Below are 24269 nucleotides of genomic sequence, written 5' to 3'. Positions count from 1 at the left end.
AAGGTGGATGTTGTTATGTATAAATCTGATCCTGTCATTATGAAACTGGCTGGTTATTTTCCACACTAGTTGATGTAATTTCTTCATAGTGTCATTGGTCTTTATATTTTGGTATGTTGTTGCAGTGGCTGGTACTGGTTTTTCCTTCCAATATTTAGTGCTTCCTTCAGGAGCTCTTGTAAGGCAGTCATGGTAGTGACAAATTCCCTCATCATTTGCTTGTCTGAAAAGGATTTTATTTGTCCTTTGCTTACAAAGCTTAGTTTGGCTTCATAAGCCACATGAATATGAAATTAGAATATGAAATTCTGGGTTGAAAATTCTTTTCTTTAAGAATGTTGAATATTGGCCCCCAGTCTCTTCTGGCTTGTAGGGTTTCTTCTGAGAGGTCCGCTGTTAGTCTGGTGGGCTTCCTTTTGTAGGTGACCTGCCCTTTCTTTCTGGCTGCCCTTAATAATTTTTCCTTCATTTCGACCTTGGAGAATCTGGTGATTATGTATCTTGGGGATGATCTTCTAATGGAGTATCTTAGTAGGTTTCTTTGTATTTCTTAAATTTGAATGTTGGCCTGTCTTGCTAGGTTGGGGAAGTTCTTCTGGATAATATCCTGAAGTGTGTTTTCCAGCTTGGTTCCATTCTCCCTCTTTCAAGTACTCTAATCAGTTGTAGGTTCAGTCTTTTTACATAGTCTCATATTTCTTGAAAATTTTATTCCATATTTCTCGAAGGTTGTGTTGGTTCCTTTTCATTGTTTTTTTCTCTAGTCTTGTCTGCCTGTCTTATTTCACCAAGATAGTCTTCAATCTCTGAAATTATTCTGCTTGATTTATTTGGCTATTGATACTTGTGTATACTTCACAAAGTTCTTGTGCTGTGTTTTTCAGCTCCATCAGGTCATTTATGTTCCTCTCTAAACTGTTTATTCTAGTTCGCAGCTCCTGTGAACATTCTATCATGGTTCTTAGCTTCTTTGTCTTTGGAGAACATTCTCCTTTACCTCAGTGAAATTTGTTGTTACTCACCTTCTGACGCCTACTTCTGTCAATTTATCCATCTCATCCTCCATGCAGTTCTGTGCCCTTGTTGGAGATGTGTTGCTATCATTTGGAGGAGAAGAGGCACTCTGACCTTTGGGGTTTTCATCTTTTTTTTTTTTTTTTTAATTGATTCTTTCTCATCTTCATGAGTTTGTCTAGTTTCAATCTTTGAGGCTGCTGACCCTTGGATGAGGTTTTGGTGGGGACATTTTTGTTGATGCTGCTGTTGTTGCTTTGTTTGTTTTTCACCAATCAGCTCCCTCTTCTGTAGGGCTGCTGTGGTTTGCTGGAGGTTCACTTCAGGCCCTATTCATCTGGTTTGCTCCTGCACCTGGAGATGTCACTCAAGGAGGCTGGAGAACAGAAAAGATGGGTACCTGCTCCTTCCTCTGGGATCTCTGACCTCAAGAGGCACTGATCTGATGCCAGTAGGAATGCTCCCATATAGGATGTCTGATGACCCCGTGGGGGTCTCACCCAGTTGGGTGGCATGGGAAGCAGGACCCATTTGACAAAGCACTTTCGCTGTCCTGTGGTGGAGGGGATGTGCTGCACTGGAGGGAAACATGCTCTTCTGGGCTGCCTGGATTCCTCAGAGCTAGCAGAAGGAAAGACTAAGTCTGCTGGTTCACAGAGACTATGGCCACCCCTTTCTCTAGGGGCTCAGGCTCAGGGAGATCAGAGTTCTGTCCCTGAGCCCCTGGCTGGAGTGTAGGGAGGCCTCGCCCAGTGAGGAGGGATGGGTCAGTGTCTGGCTTAAAGAGGCAGTCTGGCTGTAGTCTGCCATAGCTGGTGGCTGGGCTGTGGGGAATACCTCTTGGGACCCAGTCATCCAGCCTCCCTGGCTTCAGCAACGGAAAAGTGTGGCCTGGAGCTTTAGTGATGGCTGCCGCCCTTCCCCACTGGGAGCTTAGTGTGTTAGGTAGCTAGCAGCTGCAATGTTGGCTGCTGCCCCTCCCCCAAGGAACTCATAAGTCTTAGACAGCAAGCAACAGCAGCAGTGGTGATGCCGCCCCTCCCCCCACAAACTTGGCAGACTTAAGCAGATTCCAGTCAAGTGGCTGTTGAGAATCTGCATGGCTCTGTGGTTGGGACCCTAGGCCCTGGTGGCATGGGTTCATGAGTGGGATCTTCCCGATCTATGGGTTGCACAGTTCCTTGGAAAAATCAAGGTTCCCCAGGCTGGGTAGCACACTTACTTCCTGCCTCCCTTGTCTGGGTGTGGGGGCTCCCCTGCCCTGTGTGGCTCTCAGGTAGGCAGCCACACCACACTGCTCTTCCTTTTTCTCTCTGGGTCATGCCAGCCGCCTATCAGTCCCGATGACAGAACTGGATACTTTGGTGGCTGGTGCAGGATTTGTATGCTCTTTTGCTTCTTTTAGATGAAAGCCTCTGATCACCACTACTTCTAGTTGGCCATCTTGGCCCCCCCTCCCGTGCCCCCCAATAAATTCCTGTCCTTTTTTTTTTTTATCTTAAAGGGAGAACTATGTAGGGATTTTTTAAACATTTCATTAAAAGTGATTTTAACTAGGAAAAAAATAAATTTGTGGTGGGAATGGCAAGTTTCATTCTTATTGAAAGGACTTTTTTTTCTTCATATTTTGGTCATAATAAGCACTCACTAAATGAGAGCACAAAACAAAACAAAACAAAAGTAAATGAATAAAAGTTTTTAACTTTCTATTCACTACTATTGAAAACACTTGTGTTTAGTATCTTTATGCTAACTCCCCTTTTCCCTGCTTCTTTTTCTAAGATAGTGTCACTCATGTGAGAAAAAGGGTCTCACATGACCATGTGGCAGGGGACAAATGGAACTCGTTGGACTCATGCTGTTACTGGGTGGATACTTGCTATCCTCCATTGAGACACAGCAATCCTGGCCCAGTCACTGCTCCCCCATCTGGCTGGAGTAACCTGTAGCCTAAGCTTGTCCAACCTACGGCCCCAGGATTGCTTTGAATGTGGCCCAACACAAATTTGTAAACTTTCTTAAAACATTATGAGTTTTTTTGGTGTTTTTTTCCCCTAGTTTATCAGCTGTCTGGTAGTGCATTTTATGTGTGGTCTAAGACAATTCTTTTTCTTCCAATGTGGCCCATCAAAGCCAAAATATTGGATACCCTTGCTACATGGATTGTCCTCTCTCATGCTTTCTGATTAACTGGGCCTCATCTTGTCTCTAGATGGCAGAGAAAACCTACTGAGTTTTGGCCATATCCTCTATCCGCTTCTTGGCCTAGAAAGCCAACACTATAACCTCTGCTGCAGGGTCACCATATCCCTTTTATAAGAAACATGTGCTAGGTTCCTTTTTATCCACACGTTGAGAGCCAGTAGTCTTTTCTCAGGTTCATCCACGAGTGAGAGGAGCAGAGGGAAACGCTGGGTTTAAACTGAGGCCGTGTCCCTCTGCCCATCTGCTTTTTGGGCTCTCTTCCACTCCCAGTAGAAAGTTCAATGTTTCCACAGGAACAACCTGAAAGATGGTTCCTCCTATATTTGCAATGGAGACAGGACATCCACTTGCCATCCACCAGTAAGTTCTCCTCCCTTCTGGGATTTAAAGTCCTAGAGAGGAGCACCACTCCCTGAACCCTGACTTGGTCTCCCTTACCTGTCTTTGTCTACCTCTGATTCCAACTTCATGGATTTCAAGAGTGTCTTCAGCTCATTATGTAAAAATTTTGGAATTTGACCATTCAGGTACATCTCTGTAGTTCACTAAAGGAAAGGTAGAGGGTTTAGCACACCTTGTTAGCACAACTTGTTTTGCCATTTTCTATACTGGACTAAAAAATAACATGTCTTGGTTTCTGTAGATGACTGTGAGGTAAATAAGTTGCATTATTTAATATTTGCAAAGTGATTGCCCTCATTACAACTTTTTACATGTAATCACTAAGAAATCTGACACCTCTTATTGCTCCTTTCATCTTCTGTAATTTTTATTTTAATCCCTTTATCTTTCTTATTTCTTTTAATCTCTATTTCCATTTTTTAAAAATCTCAAATTTGATGAGAACTCTGGTATACAACACTGTCCCTGAATTATGCTATTAAAAAGGAACCATAACAACTAAGGGCATTCTCCTTAACACCAATCTCCTGTACCTGCAATTTGCCACCAGAACACTATCTTGATACGAAGATGCTACTTGATTTACCTGTCACTAGTGAGGGAACAGAACTGTACTAATGTTGAGCGCATCACATTTGCCCCCTCATTATGTAATGTCTCCAATTTTTCAATGTGTGTTGTTAGTTTTGTCTTCCTACTTAATAATAACCTTCTTACATGATTTTGTGTGTCTGTCAGATTGCCATTTATACTGTGAGGTGTACAAAATATTAACAAATATCTGTTATTGTAGTGGTCAGTAAGAAATATTGTTCAATTAAACATAACTGAACTATAACTACCAATCATCTTTTGTCCCTGGGGGAGGGTGAGAGAACCAAGAGTATTTTATGAGTACGATGACCATTCAGCTTGTACCTCTTCTGAGTAAGATAAAAGATGTGAGAACTGGCCTGAGTAGAACTATGCTTAAAAGCTATCTCTTTTAAACATGCTTGTGGTATACAACAACCACAATCTATTATTGTGGAAAAAATTTTACAAGTAGGCACAGAAAATAAACTGTTGTATGTTATAACCATAGGTAAATGCTCTATTTAACAGCTAAAAATGCAGTTACTTTCATGAGCTTTGTGACTAATTTCTTCTGAAGTGTGTGCTTGGATAACAAGTACCAAATCTTAAGTTTGTTGTCAGTGAAAATAAACGAATATCAAGAGGTTATCTCATAATTCTTGTTTTGTGTATTTAACTTCATTCTCTCTAAAATTGAATTTATTTTCACTTAGCGAATTAGTTTTGCATGGGTAGTATGCTTAAAATGGGACCACATTAATGAGCCATTGTAGACATCTTACATCAGTCTTTTCCTACCATCCTCAAATTATACAAGTACACATATACCAATACACAGAGTTAGACATTTATTTCATTAATTATTCACCTATAGTGTGCTGAGGTGTTATTTTGCTAGGATTCATCATACTGCCTCCTTTTCGCATTTGAAGATGACTGATCAGGATTGTGGATTGAGTCTTTGGTCAAGAAATATAGTGAAGTTAACAAATTATATAGTCCTCACGTCCAAGTCACACATGCCTTGCAGTCTGCTACAGATATTATCTCACTGTTAGCATTTGTCACAGGTCTTTGGAAGAACGTGGTGCCATGAAGTGTGTGTGTGTTCTTATCAGAAAAGACTTCTAAATTTAATGGTAAAAAAAAATTAGGAAGCATGATCGTTGTTCAAGCTTTATTATTAATTCAAAACATAATTTTTAAATTGATGGATTTGGTCTAATTGATGGTGCAATAGCCTTCTATCCCCAGAAATATTCTTGATTGCATCCTTAGAAGCCAATATGTATTTACCCATAATTTTATTCTACTATTTTCTAAAAATTCAAGAAACTTTTTGAATTTAATTTCTGCCAGATTTTTTCAAACTACAGCTGAATTATAAATGAAACTACTTTACCAAGAACCACAAAGAGTGAGGCTGTTGCTTTGTGAAGTTTGAGACCTTATTAATATTCCAAACCAAACTTGACTACTGCTACCTCATTACATGGCATTGGACAGATATTTAAATAGTTTTAAACATTTTAATTCAGCTGGTAACTTGATTTAAAACAACATTGATTTTGTAAAAAATTTATTCTTGGTCATATATATCATGCTAAATATCAAAATGAATTTGTAAGTATTTGAGCCTGTCTCTATGACAGAGTATTAAATTCTTGGAGAGTCTTTCTTTCCTCATGCTAATTTTCATCAATTTTTCCATTGCTTTCATTTCCCCTTGAGCTTTAGCTTTTTAGAAGGATGATTCATTCTTTTCAGCATATACCATGATCATTAAACAATTACACCTTTATCAAGCAGAGCAGCAAAATACTCCATGGATAGTAATGAGGTTGGAAACTCTCCTGTACAACCTGTTGGCTCATCTTGGAAGAAGAATGTGATGCCAAATTATTTTTTATGTGGTCAGTAATAATGTCCTAACAAGGGTGGATGGAGAGATGAGCATAAAGGGCAATTCTAATGGAAAGAACGATAGTAATATTCACCTTGCCAAAACATGGTAATGTCTTGACAAGATGCTACATGCTCTTGCTGCTAAATTAGGTTTTATACTAATTTAGCAGCCTCTACAGCTATCTGCTATCTTTCAGAATGAACTAGAAGAGAAATAATATACCTGTCATGTTTTAGAAATCTTTCATATGACTATGTAATAATTGCCTTGAGAATACCTATTAAACCTAGACTTTATGATGCATTAATTGTGTGGAATGGTCCTGAAAGTATGAGTGGAGTAGGCAGGAAGAAAGTTTATTTGAATGTAGTTGCAGTCTCTACCTACCTTTAATTTTTAGCTTTGTACTGAACTCCAATATGACTGAAATTTTAACTTTTGATGTTTCCTAGGTACAGAATTTCAGAGTGGGATATCAGATCTTTAGTGTGAAGATACATCTACATTAAACCAGAAATCACTGGAAGTGACATTTGGACAAGAACATTTGGAAAATTTTAAAACTGTGAAGGTTGATCATGGAAATTAAAGAGGAAGGGGCATCAGAAGAAGGGCAGCACTTTCTTCCTGCAGCCCAGGCCAGTGATCCCGGGGACTGTCAGTTCACAAGTAAGTATGTGTGTATCCCTCCCTGTTTTTGCATCTAAAGATGCAAATTGGGTTGACGAAACATACACGTATATATATGTATTCATAGATTCATAGGAACTTCGGTTCTAACAAATGGCATGAAATTACCTAAATATTTTTTCCTTTGCACTGTTTACCTTGGTGGTGTGAGTGTATGATATGCCTCTCATCTTTTATCTTGGGTAAGATAGATGATGATCCATGAAACGGTTAAATATCAAGTAACAAGACCAAAGCTCTTGAATATATATTAAGAGCCTAATACTTTTTAAGTATACTTTCTAGACACTAATACTTTCTAATAATAACTTCTATTGGTATTTATATAATCTTATATGGGAATATTTTTTATACTGTAGAAATTCTCTCTTTAAACCCAAAAGGAAGTTAAGTTGAAAGCATTAAGAAAAAAATGGTTACACTGGAAATTTAGACTGTCACTGCCATACCAAAGAGCACTAAGCCACAAATATAGAGCCAGTGGAGATTTGGTCAAGTTTGCATGTGAACATTAAAATTCATTTTTTATTACTCAAGTAATTAAAATCATTGGAAGAATTGTATGTTTGCTTTTATATTTAAAATTCTAGGGTTTGGTTTTTATTGTTCAGCATGAATTATGCCTTTTTCTTTTCTTTTCAGAAGATTCCTATAGTCCCATTATTTAACACTGGCCAATATATGCCTAACCTTCTCTTTTAATTTACATTATAAAGCTAATCTTTAGAAAATTGTGTTGGTTGGAGGCATTTTTGAGAAATTTGGTTGTCAATGTTTAAAGCAGAGTTAATTGTTAATGACCTTTTAAAAAAACCCAGACATTTCAAGTTCACAAAAGCCTACCTAATGATTGTCACTTTAACCTCTCTTGAAAAATCTAAAAATTGTTAACCAAAGCAATTGCTAAATGTCAGCAGAAGAAAAAAATATACAGTTACTGTGCAAAAATAAATAAGTAAATAAATAAATAACTGTGAATAAAAAGCAGTTAATTTTTATACAAAAGGGTAATTCTTAAAATGTATTAGTGACCAAATGCCAGTAAATTTAAATAGTATCTGACGAATGCACCAGCAAAAATTAGCAAGGAAAGGATTTGTATAATATTCTTTCATTTATTGCCAAATAGTTTACTTTTCCATACATGTTAGTTTTACTTATTTGGCCACCCTTGAGTTGTAACAAATGGCATCCCATTCATACATCAGTCATCCACTCTTGTTTAGGAAGCTTCTACACTGTGTGTGGTCTTCAGGCATCTACCCATATCACTTCACATAATCTGATCACTCTACCTTCTAGCCATTAGATGGTTCCATTTCCATACCTTTGTCCCCAGACTCACTTTCCCTCCTAGTTCATCCTAAATTATTTAGCCATCTTGTTATATTTTTTAAACATTGCTGACCGAAAGAATGGAAACATTTTATAAAATGTTGGTTTGAGCTATTACTAAATTAGTAGAACAACCAGCACTATAATGTCCATCATAACCTAGCTGAAGATATCTTTTTTGTTATTGATTTACTATTTACAGCAGGTCAGAGTGGCTTGGAAAAAATCCATTTAAGAGAGTATTTTGGTAAGGGGGTTCTTTATGAAGGATCCACTTCTGTCTACATTGCATCCAAAAGAAACACAGTTGTAAAATATGTTTTCTGTTTGCCATGGCTTACAAAAACAACATTTCTTGGTTTCTTTATAACCATAGAGATAAAATGACCAATCAAATCTTAAGTCACATCTAGTTCTGCAACAAATATTATGCCCTGCCCTGAGAACTGATTATTTATAGGCCTGATAAACCAAGTTTATTCATTCTGCCAAATATTGTATTTATTCATTCTGGTCACGATGAAGCATAGTAATATATATTGACATATTCTTGATAATTTGATTTTTTTTAAAGCTGAATTTGCATCTATTATTTATAGGTATCCAGAAGACTCCAAATGAACCACAGTTGGAATTCATCCTTGGTGAGAAATTCCATCTTATTTGTATCAATAAATATAAGAATTTGTTTAGTATTTTGCAAAGTATAGGTACATTGCTTACATCAATACATATTTTACAAATTTTTATGAACATTGTTCTGTTTTTAAAATTGTTCTATAAGGTAGGTGTTATTTTCTCCAAATTTATAGGAATTAACTTGCTGCCCAAGGATACAGGGTTCAGTGGTGATAGTTTTGCCTCTCAACCAGATCTACTGATCACACATTCCATGCCCAGCACTCATTCTAACATAGTGACTGCATTTTGTTGCTAACCAACATTCCTGCAACTCTGTTTGTCTAATTTTCTATACCTGGGCTGGAGACTGGCCACCTATAGTTTGTCTTTGTGTTCTTTATGGCATTTCCAGGATTCTTGCCCATTTCTGTCTTATTCAAGAACATTCCCTGACTCTTCCATATTGATTTTTGTGAACATGCCAGTGACGTGTGAGAATTTAACTTTCAATCAAGCTTTGACTTGTTTAAGCAACTCTAAATATCTGTCACATGTAAAAATTTGTAACTTTGTCCAAGGATGAATTAAAAGTGTGCATTCTGAGACCAGTCCACTACTTAACTAATGAGTGGAAACTACTTTATATTTGAATTAAGTGTGACTGCAAAAATAACATTAGGAAATTAGCTACAAAGAGGTACTTAAGGTAAAAATGTGGTTCATATGAACTATATAGACTGGTCTTTTTTTTTCCTTTCATGATTCTGAATTATTTTGGAAAGACAGTAGTATTTTTACATTTTATTTTAAACTAAGTTTTATAGACTAACACATGCACATATTCAATTTCATATACAGAGACCACATATAGTATTATAGTATAAACATTTTTACATATTAACATATACTTTCTAAAGTTTGGGGAGCAAATTGAAATACTGAAACCCAGTATACGTACTCTATACTGGTATTTAGTGGTTGGAATTTCTAAGTATTTTAGGAACATGCATTTTTATTATGTTTTATATTTATATTTTTTGCTAAAATATTTTATTTTAAAATATAACTTACTGAGACCATAGTTGATATGTAATTCATTTTTTGAACATTCTTTGTTACAAATATAGCTAAAAATGTGCTATAAATTAAATATTAAAGACTTAAATTTTTCCAGGCATTGAGAAACAGGCAGAAATGTGAAAAACTCAAGAAAATTTTATAGTATCAAAAATGAAGCTATTCTTTTTTTCTCTCTCTCTTTCTCTAGAGAGTTTTCAGATTGTATCAGATATAAAAAGAACATGTTTTTGGAAATGGAGCTGAAGAGCAAAAGAAAGGCTAGGCACTCTTCACTCTTACTACTTGAGCTTACATCTATCCATCTTTCATTTTTAAGAGAAGAAACTCACTTTTTACATTTTTGACAGTACTTCTGAAAAGTGAAGTTTCATTAGAGTGGTTTGATGTATTTCCAAGCACAAATAAAGCTTTGTTGTTTGCCTGCAGGAAAAAGAGGGAATCTGAAGAAGCAGAGCAATTAGGGTGGCAATTGTCAGGCAAATGTGGTGGCCAGCCTTCAAGAAATGGCATACCTGAGCCAAATACCTGTCTTCTAGTGCAATTAAGAGAATCTATCTTGTTCGAAGACCTAACTATGCTGTTTGTTTAGAAAGCCAAGTAAATTTCAGTAACAACACTATCATCACTGGTATTTCCGTTTTTGAATCACAGAATTAACAGATTAGCAGCTGCAATAATTTATTCATAATAATGTTCTTCCAGTATAAAAAACTTCAATTTCCTTTTTTTATATTTATTTTTAAAATATACTAAGAAACAACACCAAATAATTCTGTCTTATCAAATGGCAAGAAATGCTTGATGAATGTTTTTTCAAGACATCATGGAACTGTGTTGTTGATCCTAGAAGACACAGTTCCCAAACTGTTAGGTTCCTTAGCACTTAAGATCTTCAACTACACATTTCTTGAAGACTTTTTAAAAACTACTCTCTCAAGGATATTACAGATAAACACTTGTATGTTTTACTGTATATTTTTGTCATTTTTTTTGAGATTTTTTAATCCCACAAATCCTTCGATGTCACCTATTGTATGAGTCACTTCTATTCATTTCCTAACAACTAATGAAAGAATAATAGCTTCTTAGATATTTGTATCATGTTTAAGGGGGTGCATATTTATTTAATCAGAAGTAAAACAAGAACAAATTCTAGGAAAAAGAAATTCAGTAAGGTAGAGGGCTTTTTCATCTAATTATTATTATTATTATTATTTTTGAGACGGAGTCTGGCTCTGTCGCCCAGGCTGGAGTGCAGTGGCCGGATCTCAGCTCACTGCAAGCTCCGCCTCTCGGGTTTATGCCATTCTCCCTCCTCAGCCTCCAGAGTAGCTGGGACTACAGGCGCCCGCCACCTCGCCCGGCTGGTTTTTTTTGTATTTTTTTGGTAGAGACGGGGTTTCACCGTGTTAGCCAGGATGGTCTGGATCTCCTGACCTCGTGATCCGCCTGCCTCGGCCCCACAAAGTGCTGGGATTACAGACTTGAGCCACCGCGCCCGGCCTCATCTAATTTTTTTAACGAAATCTTTGGTATTTGATTCTCTACTCTTAACCAAAGTATTCAAATTATTTAGGAATTTCAATGGCCTTGCTTTTTAAATTAGGAAAGCAGCCACACCGACCAATTTGTTAGATACCATCTTGCTTTGTATAAGTTATTTTCCATCAAGGATTTATGTCCGCTTTGTTTGTGTGCTGCTATATAATAATTATATCTTGCTGAAGTTCCTCTGCTTATTGAGTTCCTCTGCTGAAGTTCCTTACTTATCCAAATAAGTAAGGTAGGAGGTACTTAGTCAATTGAGCAAGCTAATTGGCTAAAAGCGTCTTGAGCACAAGATAAGCATGTACTGAAAAACTGAGTATCTCTTGTCCATTGTTAAATGTATTTCTAAAGGTTGACTGCATTTAAATTAAATAATTCACCCCTACAACTGCAACTCTGTTTTCTCATATTTTGTTTCTTCGAGTGTATCAAGACTTTTTGTTGTTGTTGTTGTTTCACAAAGAAAGAAATAGTTAAAAACCTAAGAGAACACTGAGTTTGTTTATGGTTTAATGAAATTGTTTTGATTTCAATAAAGTTGGCATTTAAGAAGAGGGATCATTTCTTAAAAACTAAGGACATTTCTTTATGGAAACAATTGTGGAAAATGTATAAAGAAGACTGATCTTGACAAGTATATAAAATACACTTCTATGAACTACTTTAAGGTTTTTCTCCTGTTGATTATTCACCTCCACTTATTATGTCTAGAGTCAATAGAATGCTTATGAGAATGTCTTCATATTTTATACGTACATCATATATACTATAAATCCAAAACAATAGATACTAATACCTATTAAATACATAGGAAAGAATGGCATGCATATGTTTGCATATGTGTTCCATGTGTTCTTTCCTTGACACTCTGAAGTAATGTTCTTGAAATTAATTTATTCTTTGATGGCTAATACTCAATGCAAGCCAAATGACCAGATACGGGATACAATAAAAGATACATTTTGTACATGTCAACAAGCTTTGGGGTTGATTATGATAGGAATGGGGGCTTGAAAGCTAGAGTGAAAGCCTTAATAAGCACAGGTCATTTGCTCATCTAAATTATATTAGGAGAGGCGTTGAAAACCTATATATAAAATCATTTCAGATAGTGTTAAGTTCTATGTAGACAGAAAGATAGGCCACTGGATAGAACATATCCGGGGGAGAGGCACTTGACTTGGGTGAAAGAGAGACTACTTTAGATATAGAATTCAAAGAAGACGTCTATGTGCTTATGCAGGGTATGGATACTAATTTGGATATTGTCCATATTGATCCTAAGAATTGGGTGACTTTCCAAGTAGGAGGGGACGAGCTATACTAGACATTTAAATAACACATAATAGGGTTCTTATAATGGGAATATTGGGATCGAAGGGTAGTAAATTAGGTTAGTGATTTGGCCAGGAATGAAACCAAGTTACACGTTGTTCTGGTTTTGAGGTAAAAAACAAAAACAAAAATAAACAAACAAACAAAAAAAAAAAACAGGGAGAATGGCAAGATAGTGGAGGACCATTTGCTGGACTACTGAAATCCCAAGATCAGAGTAGGACCATTGCAGGATAGACTACATGCTGAGCCAGTGAGATCTCACTCTCATGCTTGTTGCGTTGTCCCCTCACTTTCACCTTTAACTAAGCTGCAGCTATCTGACTAATGGGATCAGGCCTGGTGATTGGATGCTGCTGAACATCTAGTGAGTAAAGGATGGAGAGATATGGGATTTGAAGCCAACAGATTGTTAGATCTTTTGCCTTTTGTGGAGCTGTTTTCTTTTAAGAATCCATATATTATGTGTAGAATAATTTTCTTCGAAAAATGTTTTCTCTTAAATTTAAAATGTGATGACAGGCCGGGCGCGGTGGCTTAAGCCTGTAATCCCAGCGCTTTGGGAGGCCGAGACGGGCGAATCACGAGGTCAGGAGATTGAGACCATCCTGGCTAACCTGGTGAAACCCCGTCTCTACTAAAAAATACAAAAAATTAGCCGGCCGAGGTGGCGGGCGCCTGTAGTCCCAGCTACTCGGGAGGCTGAGGCAGGAGAATGGCGTAAACCCGGGAGCGGAGCTTGCAGTGAGCTGAGATCTGGCCACTGCACTCCAGCCTGGGCGACAGAGCCAGACTCCGTCTCAAAAAAATAAAAATAAAAAAAATAAAAAAATATGCTGACTCCTTCACCATAAGTTTTACTGGCACATAAAATTGGAGTAACCTGTGATTCAAATTATTTAACAAAGCCTTTATTTCTAGGTTTTCTCTAAAATGGGTAAATCTACATTAGCTGCTATAATTTTATATTAATATAGCAAAAATTATCACAAAAATAAATAATAGGCAATATAGAAACACATCATAATTATATCTAGAATGTAGCCATCCATCGTACATTTTTAGACATATTTAACCCTCTTTTTTTCTATTTCACCATCTCATTCCCTGACTTTTCTTCTATGTCAAATTCAGGAGGGATGAAAGAAAGTAAAGGCCACTGTATTTCATCCCCAACTCAGAGTTGATCAGCATAAGTTATTGTTTAATTTTTAAAGTGAAACATATGTTCATAAGATAGGATATTAATCAGTCATTAAAAATCATTTATCAGAAGGATATTTCATCACACAAAAGAATATGAAAGTTTTAAAAGCAGGATAACAAACTATATGCACAATATGGCCTTTATTTAACTATCTGTGTCTCTGTGTGCAAGAGAACAAGATTGGAAGGTGTGTGTATCTTCAATCATGGTTCTCATCAGTTGGTAGAATTTTTATTTCCTTTGTTATGCTCTTCTATATCTTGTAAAGTCTTTGCAAACTACACATGTAAATTTCATAATCAAGTGTTGTTGTTTTTAATAAATAAGCTGAATGCACTGAGCAAGAAAAGTGGCATATCTTAAGAAGTAAAATTCTGCTTTTTGCCTTTAATTAACTCTAAATAGAATTAGAGAAATTTAACTACTACTCTTAAAATCATTAAAAATCATTTAACAGCTAAACTATTTCCTAGGGTACCTAAGAACATTAGGGATTGCATAAAAATTTTATGAGAAAGAGTAGTCACTGAGGCTAACTAAGGAAGACTGACTAAGGCCAATTTTTGAAGAAAGGAAACAGGATTAGAATAATTAGAGGAAAGGGGAAATTACATTCTAGAGTAGGAGAGCTGTATGAGCAGATGGTTGGTGTTTGGAACAAGATGAAAGCTCCAAATTCAGAACATAAAAAAAAGACACACAATAAATAATTATTTATTATACAAGCTACATATAGAAAGGTCCGCCATTCTTGTATTTCTAGAAGGAAAATGAAAATAGTATTCTCCTCAAATAAGATTCTTGATTCATCTACATCCTGATCCTTTGGGAAGAGTGGTATATATTAAAATTTTTTTAATATATAAAAAATACATAAAGGTTTTTTTAATAGGAAATTAACTTCATATTCACTCTGTAAGCCACCACTTGTAGAAGGTCTATTTTTTCTATGGAAGTGGATGATTGAAAGAAGTGTCATGTGGATATGCAATTCAGTATACATCTGTACCAGGTAAATGATGTGTACCATCCTAGAGTTTAATGATTAAAATTCAGTTTTTTCACAACAATATGTCCCAGTACAATGACAAGAAGTCCTCAGGTAGGTTAATTCAAATATTATAGTGGCTATAAATAAGGAGTGCTTATCCCCTTTGGTGGTTAAGGCTTTGTCCAGGAGAGGGCGGATTCTAAATACTTTGTCTGTTAGGTCATGTATTAAATAATGTGAACTGACTTTGGATTTTGTATATGCAGGTACTGTATTTTAATAGCCCATTTAGGGAAAAAAAAGATAAAATCATGTGATCAGTTTTCTGTGCTCGGTATTTAAAAATGTATAAAAATGTGCCCCACTGACAATCTGGACAAGAAAATGTCTCATATCTTTACAGACACAGCATTTACAAATTGCAAGGGCCTTCATTAACCTGCATGTCAGGTCCATTTATACTTTATAAATTGCTATAAATCAGGCATTGTTTTATATGTTTTTCTAAAAGGAAAAATCATAGGAGGCCCAACTTATGAATTATCTTCTATATTCACAATCCTACTCTCTTGCTGGTCTCTGTTCTATAAATGATTATAGGGCTCTGACTTTTTTAAAACTCCAGTGGGAGAATGGAGGGTTCTAGTATATCTTCTTCAGTATTTTTACCTTCTACATGGTATGCTAGCTGAAGGGAATACCAAGCACAGAGGTATATTTTCACATTTATTCTATTGATAAAACTCTTACTTCACCACATGGGATGCGATAAGAGAAGCAACTGCTAAGAATTAAACAAGGCCTGTGCTTGCCTTATTTTATATTTTGTTGCCTCATCATAAGTTGATTGCCATCTATTTTCTTGATTTTTTTTTTTGTTTTTTTGTTTTATGTTTGTTTGTTTGTTTTTAGACTGGGTTTCACCCTGTCACGCAGACTAGTACACAGTGGCATAATCATAGCTCACTGCAGCCTCCAACTCCTGGGCTGAAACAATCCTTCCGCCAGCAGCCTCCCGAGTAGCTAGGACCACAGGTGCTCATAATCATGCCTGGCTAGTTTTTTTATTTTTATTTTTTGTAGAGAGGGGGTTCTCACTATGTTGCCCAGGTTGGTCTTGAACTCCTGGGCTCCAGTGAATCTACCACCTCAGCCTTCCAAAGTTCTGGGAGCACAGGCATGAACCACCACAGCTGGCCTTCTTGCTTCTTGTAGTATAACACATCCCTTATAAAACATTGCATTTCCCTGAACTACCATTTTCTGGGCGCCTTCTAATGACAAGTCATTGTTCAGAGCCCTAGGAGGACACAGCAACAATTACCATTTTTTCAGCATCTATTATGGGCTTAACTTTACAAATAGCATGTCATGTATTTCTCACCACAATTCTACAGGATAATAATATTAAAAGTAACTAACATTTATTGAGTGCTTACTTGTTTGCCATATGCTGTTCTAAATAATTAACATATATTAATTACTTCTTATTTCATTATGAGTAATTGCTCTCTTATCAACCCTGATTTCTATGTAAGAAAACTTAAATATAAACAGGTAAAGTGGTGAGCCTAAGCTTTGAACCCAGGAGTCTGAGTTCATACCATAATATCTCCTCCCATATTGTCGTTACTGGACAGATTAAGAATCTTAGATTCTCAAAGGTCTATTTTCCGAAGATCTTACAGAAGTTGAATGATGGGGTCAGGATCTAAGCTGAGTTTTGTCTGATTCAGAGGCTCCTGCTTTTAACCATCAGTCAATATCCCCCTCCTCATTGATTCGTACTTCCTAGGAGTTTTCAGGAGGTGATGAGGATAAACAACTTTGATAATGTCAGGCAGATTGTGATAAGGGCAAAATAAAGGCATAAGCCAAGAACTATAGAAGTGCTGAGCAAGTATAATTCGTTATAACAATGGCATCGAAAACAGATCTCAACGGAGGAGGTATTTGGACCAAGTCTTAAAGAATGAGCAGGATTTCAGTTGGTTTAGGAGGAACACAAGAGATAATTCAGAAAAAAAGAAATAGAAAAAATACATGAAATCCTAGAGCTCGTTTTCCAAGGTGATGCATTTAATGCTCATTTACATTTCCCTCTTTATTGCTTATAATTCCACTCTAAAATAGATTAAAGCTCTAGAAATTCTCTTGCAATATTCTATAATTGTTGCATGTATATCAGAGACTCATTTTAAAATCCTAAATGAACACAAGTCTTTAAACATTTTTATTGCCACCAAATTATATGTAGGTATCATGATGTGTTGAGTCTTACTGCCTCTGGGGCTGTGCTAGATGAAACTCAGAGGAGGCTCAGGCCATGCTGAGCTGGACAGAGAGGACTTTTTAGGCAGGCTGTGCCTCTAATTGCCTACTTATGTAGGCAATAATTTTCCCATTGAGCCTTTCTTTGAGCTATGTCAATTTTGAGAGCATCGGATAACTAGCAGTACTTTCAAGGAGATATTTTTCAGAACAAGCATTCACCAACAACTCAACAACAAAAATAAAGACAATAAATAGAAATGGATTTGCATTCCAGGCTGAAACTGAGCCTAAGTAGGGAGGCAGTATAGCTTCCAACTAAGAACTAGGAGTGTGATGCCAACTTGCTAGTGTTTGAATCCTGTCTTTGCTACTCTATAGCTATAAGGCCTTAGAAAAATTGCCTAATGTTTCTGAATCTCTATTTCCTATCTGGAAAACGGGAAGGATATTACTATTTACCTTATAAAGTTCTTGTGATGATTAAATGAATTAGTGTAAGTGGTTGGTTAACATATGATTAATATTTCCTTGAATAAATCACTTCATTACACTCCAAACTTCCTTGAGCAGGGAGTCTAGCCACTGCCCTTTTGTGCATAGTAATTGCCATCACTTGCTGAACACCTTCTAAGCACAAGGCATTAAACACTTTTGATATTTTCTCCTTTGTTCGTATTACAGACTCCACAGTTGCTTCCCATTACCTATGTTTCACAGACAAGTTCATTCACTTGTGTGAAGGCATATGTCTAGAATGTAGAGCAATCTGGATTTTAATTCCAAAGACCATGTTCTTTGTGGTTTATGATTAAAAGCACAGGAATGGGAAAGAGAACAGCAATAAAAGGTTATCTAAGGCCTATATGAGGTTTTTGTACTTCTGATACAGTTATTTAATTGAAAGAAGAGAAAACGAACCAATTGGAGCTTCTTTACACATCTGTCGGGTGGGTAGTGGTTTTCTGGTGACCAAGATTTAGTGTGTTCTGCAGTTGGATTATAGCCTGTTCTTAGTGACGTTGGTCTAAATTCTCGTTTGGTGCACCCTGCAGATATGAGATATGATACATCAATTAATAAATGAGAAGTATGTAAGACCTCAAACTTCTCTCCCACTTCTCCTGCCAGGACTATATCATTTAACTGAACTGTGTTGACATAAAATAGATCTATTCTTCTTGTCATGTTTATTTCTAAGTAATACATTGTAGGAACTTTTTAATTACAGCATGTCTTTAATCAGGTTTAACTTCACAGGCTTAAATTGATTATTCAACATGGATTGAGCAAATTATTTATTAGTTATTTTTCCCTAAATGTTTCCTTTATACTTTTTTTTAAATTTGTCTTTCATCCATGACCAACATATCCCATACAGTTTATTTCTATTTCTGTGTGGTTTACCTAATTACTTTCTCCCTCCATTGTCTAATTACTGAGAGCATTGGTCACTGAAACAGGTCTCTCTATGCAGCATCTGTTGCTACTTAGGGGTGACTGAGGAATCAGGACTACCTCAGGGCTTTGTTTATCAGATGCTTTTGCTTTCTGTAAAATCAAAAGCCACCAGGGTTGGGAGAGAGAGAGGTCGCCTGATGCTGCTGTCTGTATGGTTGAAGTTTGTCAGTCAGTTTTTTTGTTGAGCAGATGGCATCCAAATGTATCCTAAGTCACTTGGGGACCATGCCATGGGGACATGAAGAGACTTAATGGAGTGCAATGCAAGATTAAAGATAAGTTCTCTTACATTTCTATTGTACAAAACAGTCTTTCCCAAAATGCTTCTTATTTGAGCTTTTGTAGTTGGCAAAGGCAATGTTATTCCTATTTTGTAGTGGAAGAAACTGAATCTTTGAGTGGTTAAGTGACTTGCCTGCAGTGACATTTCTGGTAGAAAAAAGCCCAAAGCTTAAGTTCTCTGTCCCTTACACCTCCATCACGTCTACCAGTGACAAAGAGATTATTCTCAGCTGTTATCCACAGTGATAAGGTGGCAGAAGTGAGGTTGAGCATGTGGGTATTCCAGGTCAAAATTTGTTCAAATTTAGAATGTTAGTTTTATCCCAATGCAAATTGCTTTTCCCTCTAAGTAATTCCAAGGTCCACAGATTTAGGTAATATTTGTAAGCCTTTGTTTTTAAAATTTGTAACTCCTGCTCTCACTTTTCCACCGAGCTTTCTACTCCCATATTCAACTGGCTACCAGATAACACCACTCGCTTGTTTAGGAGGTATTTTAAAAATTTTAAGATAGCTAAAACCTGAGTTTTTAAATCTCTACTTTTTTTAAATTCCCCCATGATATCTATCTCCATAAAGCACACCACCATCCACTTAGTTACTCAAATCCCCAAACCATAATGCCTTCTTGATTCTTCTTTTTCTATAACCTCACATTAAATCCATCATCAAGTCCTGCAAGTTCTAGGTTGCAAATATATTCTGAATTTCACCACCTCTTTCCATCTCTACCACTGTCCTTCGATTACAAGCCATTGTGAGCTCTCACCCAGGCCAGCAGGCAAGTCCTCGTGAGTCTGTTTCTATTCTTATCCCTGCTCAGTCTCTTCCTGATGGAACAGCCATTCTTCTAAAAATATAAACGTAACTTCTTTACTCCCCTACTTAAGATCTTCCAATGGCTTCAATTTTACTTAGAATAAAATCAAAATGGGTCTTAGGGAGCAGGCCATTCTCACCTTACCTTGTGTTAATTTTCTAGCTCACTCTCCATCAACCCATGGGGCTTCTTTCTGCTTCTCAAATAGGTCAGATGTTTGGGTCTTTGCACTTATTGTTCCCCCTCAGCTGGTTCCTTGGTATGTTTTAGGTCACAGCTCAAATGCCACCTCATCAGAGAACATTTGCCTGATCCACTAGTCCCTAACACTCTCAAGTTTATTACACTGTTTAGAATTCTCATTGTTTTTTAAAAAAATTTCTTGTCATACTAGACTGTAAGTCCCATAAAACAGGGAATTTGTTTTCATGTTCAGTGCTGTGAAACTGTTACCTGGAATCATATTGGGCACATTTGAACATTCAATAAATATCTATGGGCTGATATGCATGAATTCCATTGCTTTATCCTCACACATTTATTCATAAAATAAATCAATATATTTATATGTTCCCTTGAAATGTTTCATAATTACTGCCAACACAATTATTTGTAAAAAGTAATCCATTTTAAAATTTCCAATGAATATAGTTATTTAACTTTTAAATTTTCATTGTTTTCAAATGAATATATTAAATTTTAGAGAAATAGAGTCTTTTGGCCTGGGGTTCTTTTAGGGAAAATTGACAAGAAGAATCAGCTTATAGGCTGAGGTGAACAAGTTGAGATCTATAATTAGACTGCGTATCTGATGACTGCATACCTGTGTAGAATTGGGGAGCCAAAATTCTTGCAGTGTAACCTGAAGATTCCTATGTTATGACAGCATCAGAGAAGCAACCAGTCTTCCTGCAGAAATGTTCTTAAGAACAGACATATACAAATAACAACAAGAACAGACAACTGAAATAATAGAAATAGACTGACAGAAGGAGATTTGAGCTTAAATTTTAGCTTACAACATGTACCCCTGAGGGAAGTCAGGGCCAGGCTGGTATTTGGACTGCCAGCCTCAGCGAGCCTTTGGATCCTGACTCTGCCTCAAAAGTCCTGAAAAATTCATCATTCCTGGGTCATTTTGCAGACTAAATCAGACAGCATCCCTAAAGTGCTAAGAATAGTGCTAGATGTATAAGTGATTCCCTAATGATATTATTCTAATTATTATCTTGGGTTAATCCCTTTATGTCCCTGAAACTCTGATTCCTTATCTGTAAATTGCAGATAATAATTCCAATTTTGCAAGTTGTTTGAGCTAATATAGATGAAATTGAGAAGTATATTACTAATACATTGTTAAGAATTTAATACATTTTTTCACACATTTTATTTAATTAGATCCACACAAGCACTAAGTGAGAATAAACATAATTATCATCCCCATTTCCAGATGAAGATACTTAAGACTCCATAACCAACACCAAATCACACAGTCAGGACTGAATCTATGGCCCTCAACTTTTGGCAATTTGGAGCGTAGAGCAAGTAAGAACTGCCAAGAAGCCCTTACAGAGAAGGTACATCATATTCTCATCTTGCCTAGGCTACAGTGCATCCTGGAAGAGGTTCTTTTTAATTAATTTGAGTAGTGTAAACGACTCCTCTGTTCTGAAACTTCCTGTATGCTTAGGGCTCTGAGGCCTTTTACTTTGAGCTAGCAGCCACTCTGCTGAGCTTTCGTTTGAACTGCTCTTCCTGGAGATCCCAAATATTCCGAGAAGTATGCTCTTTTTCCCTTCAAACACTGATCCTCTTAGAACCACTCTTTCCCATGAAGTTGTCTGATCTAGGTTGCTTTCACAAACTGTTGAATTGGTGGATTTTGCTCCAAATAATTAGACCTTCTGCTTTCCAGCCAGCCCAGATTTGCTTTCTCACTTATAGACTCCTCCTTCTCTTAGTTCTTATATCCTGGATCACTAGTCATTTCTAGCTTTAGCTTATCTGTATGAACCTTGTTTTATTTCCTGTGAGTCAACTATCTTATGACAGAAGAATCAACACCCTCAAAGCCCTAGTTAGTCAAATGAATATTGAGATTTTCTTTTGCCTACACAAAATCACACATGATTGATGACTGAAACGAAACTGGAGTTATCTTCTTTAAGCGCTTCAAAACTGGTTCTTTCCCAAAGGATGATCTAGATGGAGATAATAAAATGAGAAGCTCATTATGCCCCTAGAACCATCTATTTTTCTCATTCTTCCCTATTCCTCTTACCTCCTAATCTCTTTTTATATGTCTTCAATTTAATAATTTATTTCTACTGGTAAAATATTTAGCATTCGAGCAATAGCAGTTTTCTAAAAACGGTTAGCTTGACACATAGCCACTAAGCCCAAAACAAATTTTCAGGAAAAAACAATTACTTAAATAATTTTTAACCTTAATTTAGACACCAGTTCCTAAAATTCAAGCCCTTAACTGCCATCCGCACAATGCAATTCTCTTGAAATATTTTGGTTTGAGAAAGCATGCTCAGGATTTGGTAAAACCCAGACCGTGAGTCAGTGTGTTGTATGTGAAGTCATCTGGATTGAACAGCTGCCTTCCAGTCTGCTTGCTACCTCCTGCCCAAATAGATTACCTTAGGAGACTTTCAACTCCTTAAGACAACATTCCAGGTCCCTATTTTCTTTATTCTCCCTCAAACTCCTAAATACTTGCGTGACATCATTTTGTGCACTTACTCGGAGTCCAGCCACCTTGAGTCTACTCCCCTTAGCCATCCACCTTTGGTAACTGAAGCCCTGACTTTCCTGCCACCCTTTCTGTAACCTTTCTCCAGCAGCCACGTTGGCCTCATCTTTTGGTTCAGAGGTAGATCAGGGAAGCGGCCCCTCCCCAATAACCTATGTGCACTGCTGAATCCACTCATGGGCCATATGCTTGTACTGGACAGAAATCCTATGGCTCCCACATCAGTGGTAGATGTTCAAAAAAATGTTGCCACCTCGGACCCTGAAGAAGGGGTGGTAAAGGCTTAATTAAGGTGTTTCCTTGCATTTCTTTTTCCACTTACTTCTTCAGCCCAATCCTAACACTACAGGTTTCCATGAACCGACTCACAATATTGCTTTTAGTATTCAGGCGGACCTGCTTTCCTTCTTGGAATAACATTTTCATCCTTTCTTAAGCAGCACATATGTTCCCGCTGAAAAGAGCAGCAGAAAGCTGCAAACACTTGTTGTTTCCAAAGTGGAACTTGGATTTGGAGCATGAACAAAAAGAGCCAAGTCTGAATGCAACGATAGGCGGTGCTAGGCCAGCTTAGAATTTATGGCAAGAAGTGTGGGATATCAAAACCAGAAAAGATGAGGGCACAGATTTGTTTTTATTTCAATTGCTTGAAGATGGAGTCTCAGCCACCTAGGTAATATTCATGAAAGCAAAACAAAATAGGATTTTCTGAGGACTGACCTGAGAAACTAAAGGAACAGGACATAAGCTTGAGAATGGGAGTCTTCTGGTACTGACAACAGTGATTTGAACCAAATTTGTTCTTTTCATGTGCAAATAAGCTGTCTGCTGTACAACTGGCATCTTCATTTCTCCCAGCACAGACAATCCAAGAGCATTTCCCGTGAGCACCATTGTTCCAGGCAGAGGTTGCGCTGTTTTTCTTTCCCTCTTGATTCTTCAGTGATACTTAAATTGAGAATTGGTACTGGGTGTGAAGTTTATTTTAGTATCAATAATACTCCCAGCTAGAGAAGTGAATTTTATCTTCTCAGCCATTTTTTTTTTCTTTAAAAGGCCAGCACATTTCTATTTAACACACACACAGACCCACATAAAATATGGTGACATGTTTTAATATTGTTCTGTTATAGGATAGTACAAAAATAACAAATTTTATTTCAGGGTTTATTTCTCAACAGTCTGAATCTAATATTTTACTTCAAGGAAATCAGTTTAATTTACAAGTGCATCAGTTGTAAAGAAATTTAGGAGCATTGGTGCTCCAATCTCAATGTGGCAAGAATTCTAAAGCAATATTTCTACAACAAAATCTCTTAAATTCCCTCTTGCAAATTATCACCTATATTCCTCAATAACTCTGTCATCTGTTTTCTCCCCATGGTATTAGATTCATCTTTTCCTCAAGTTTTATTTGGATTCTATCATCAGAGTGTTGATAGTCTTAAAATTCTTGTTGCAAAGCTAAATCACCATTGAATATGCAGACAACCAGACTAAGCAGAATGACATTATTGAAAACAAATTAACTCAGATTACTGAATAGTAAGCTATTGGTTAAATAAAAAGATAGTATTTATCCTTGAGCCAGACAGTGTAACCACAAATATTGACTGGCTGGTTAGTTAAATATTTGAATATGGAACTAATGGAACTATAAGGCAGCAGAAGGCGTGGTGTTCCATACATGAGCTAACACAAGGAAAGAGCCTAAGGCCAATGTTTCCTGGCACATATTAAGCATTTAGCAAATTATGCTTCCTG

General features: G+C 36.8%; 1 protein-coding gene across 6 annotated transcripts in view; it reads left to right on the top strand.

The window, feature by feature from the left end:
• INPP4B (inositol polyphosphate-4-phosphatase type II B) overlaps positions 1-24269 on the top strand; it is an 813118-nt gene that overhangs the window by 415562 nt on the left and 373287 nt on the right. For all 6 annotated transcript variants that reach the window (XM_001091644.5, XM_015139258.3, XM_028848782.2 and 3 more), the window contains 2 exons: positions 6556-6772; positions 8728-8772. In XM_001091644.5, coding sequence (XP_001091644.5) covers positions 6682-6772; positions 8728-8772 — 136 coding nt within the window. In that variant the 5' untranslated portion in view covers positions 6556-6681. The remainder of the gene's footprint in view (positions 1-6555; positions 6773-8727; positions 8773-24269) is intronic.

This window comes from Macaca mulatta, chromosome 5 (assembly GCF_049350105.2).
Source record: "Macaca mulatta isolate MMU2019108-1 chromosome 5, T2T-MMU8v2.0, whole genome shotgun sequence".
NCBI lineage: Eukaryota > Metazoa > Chordata > Mammalia > Primates > Cercopithecidae > Macaca > Macaca mulatta.
The sequence above is the reverse complement of the archived record's forward strand: the minus strand, read 5'-3'. Positions and strand labels throughout refer to the sequence as shown.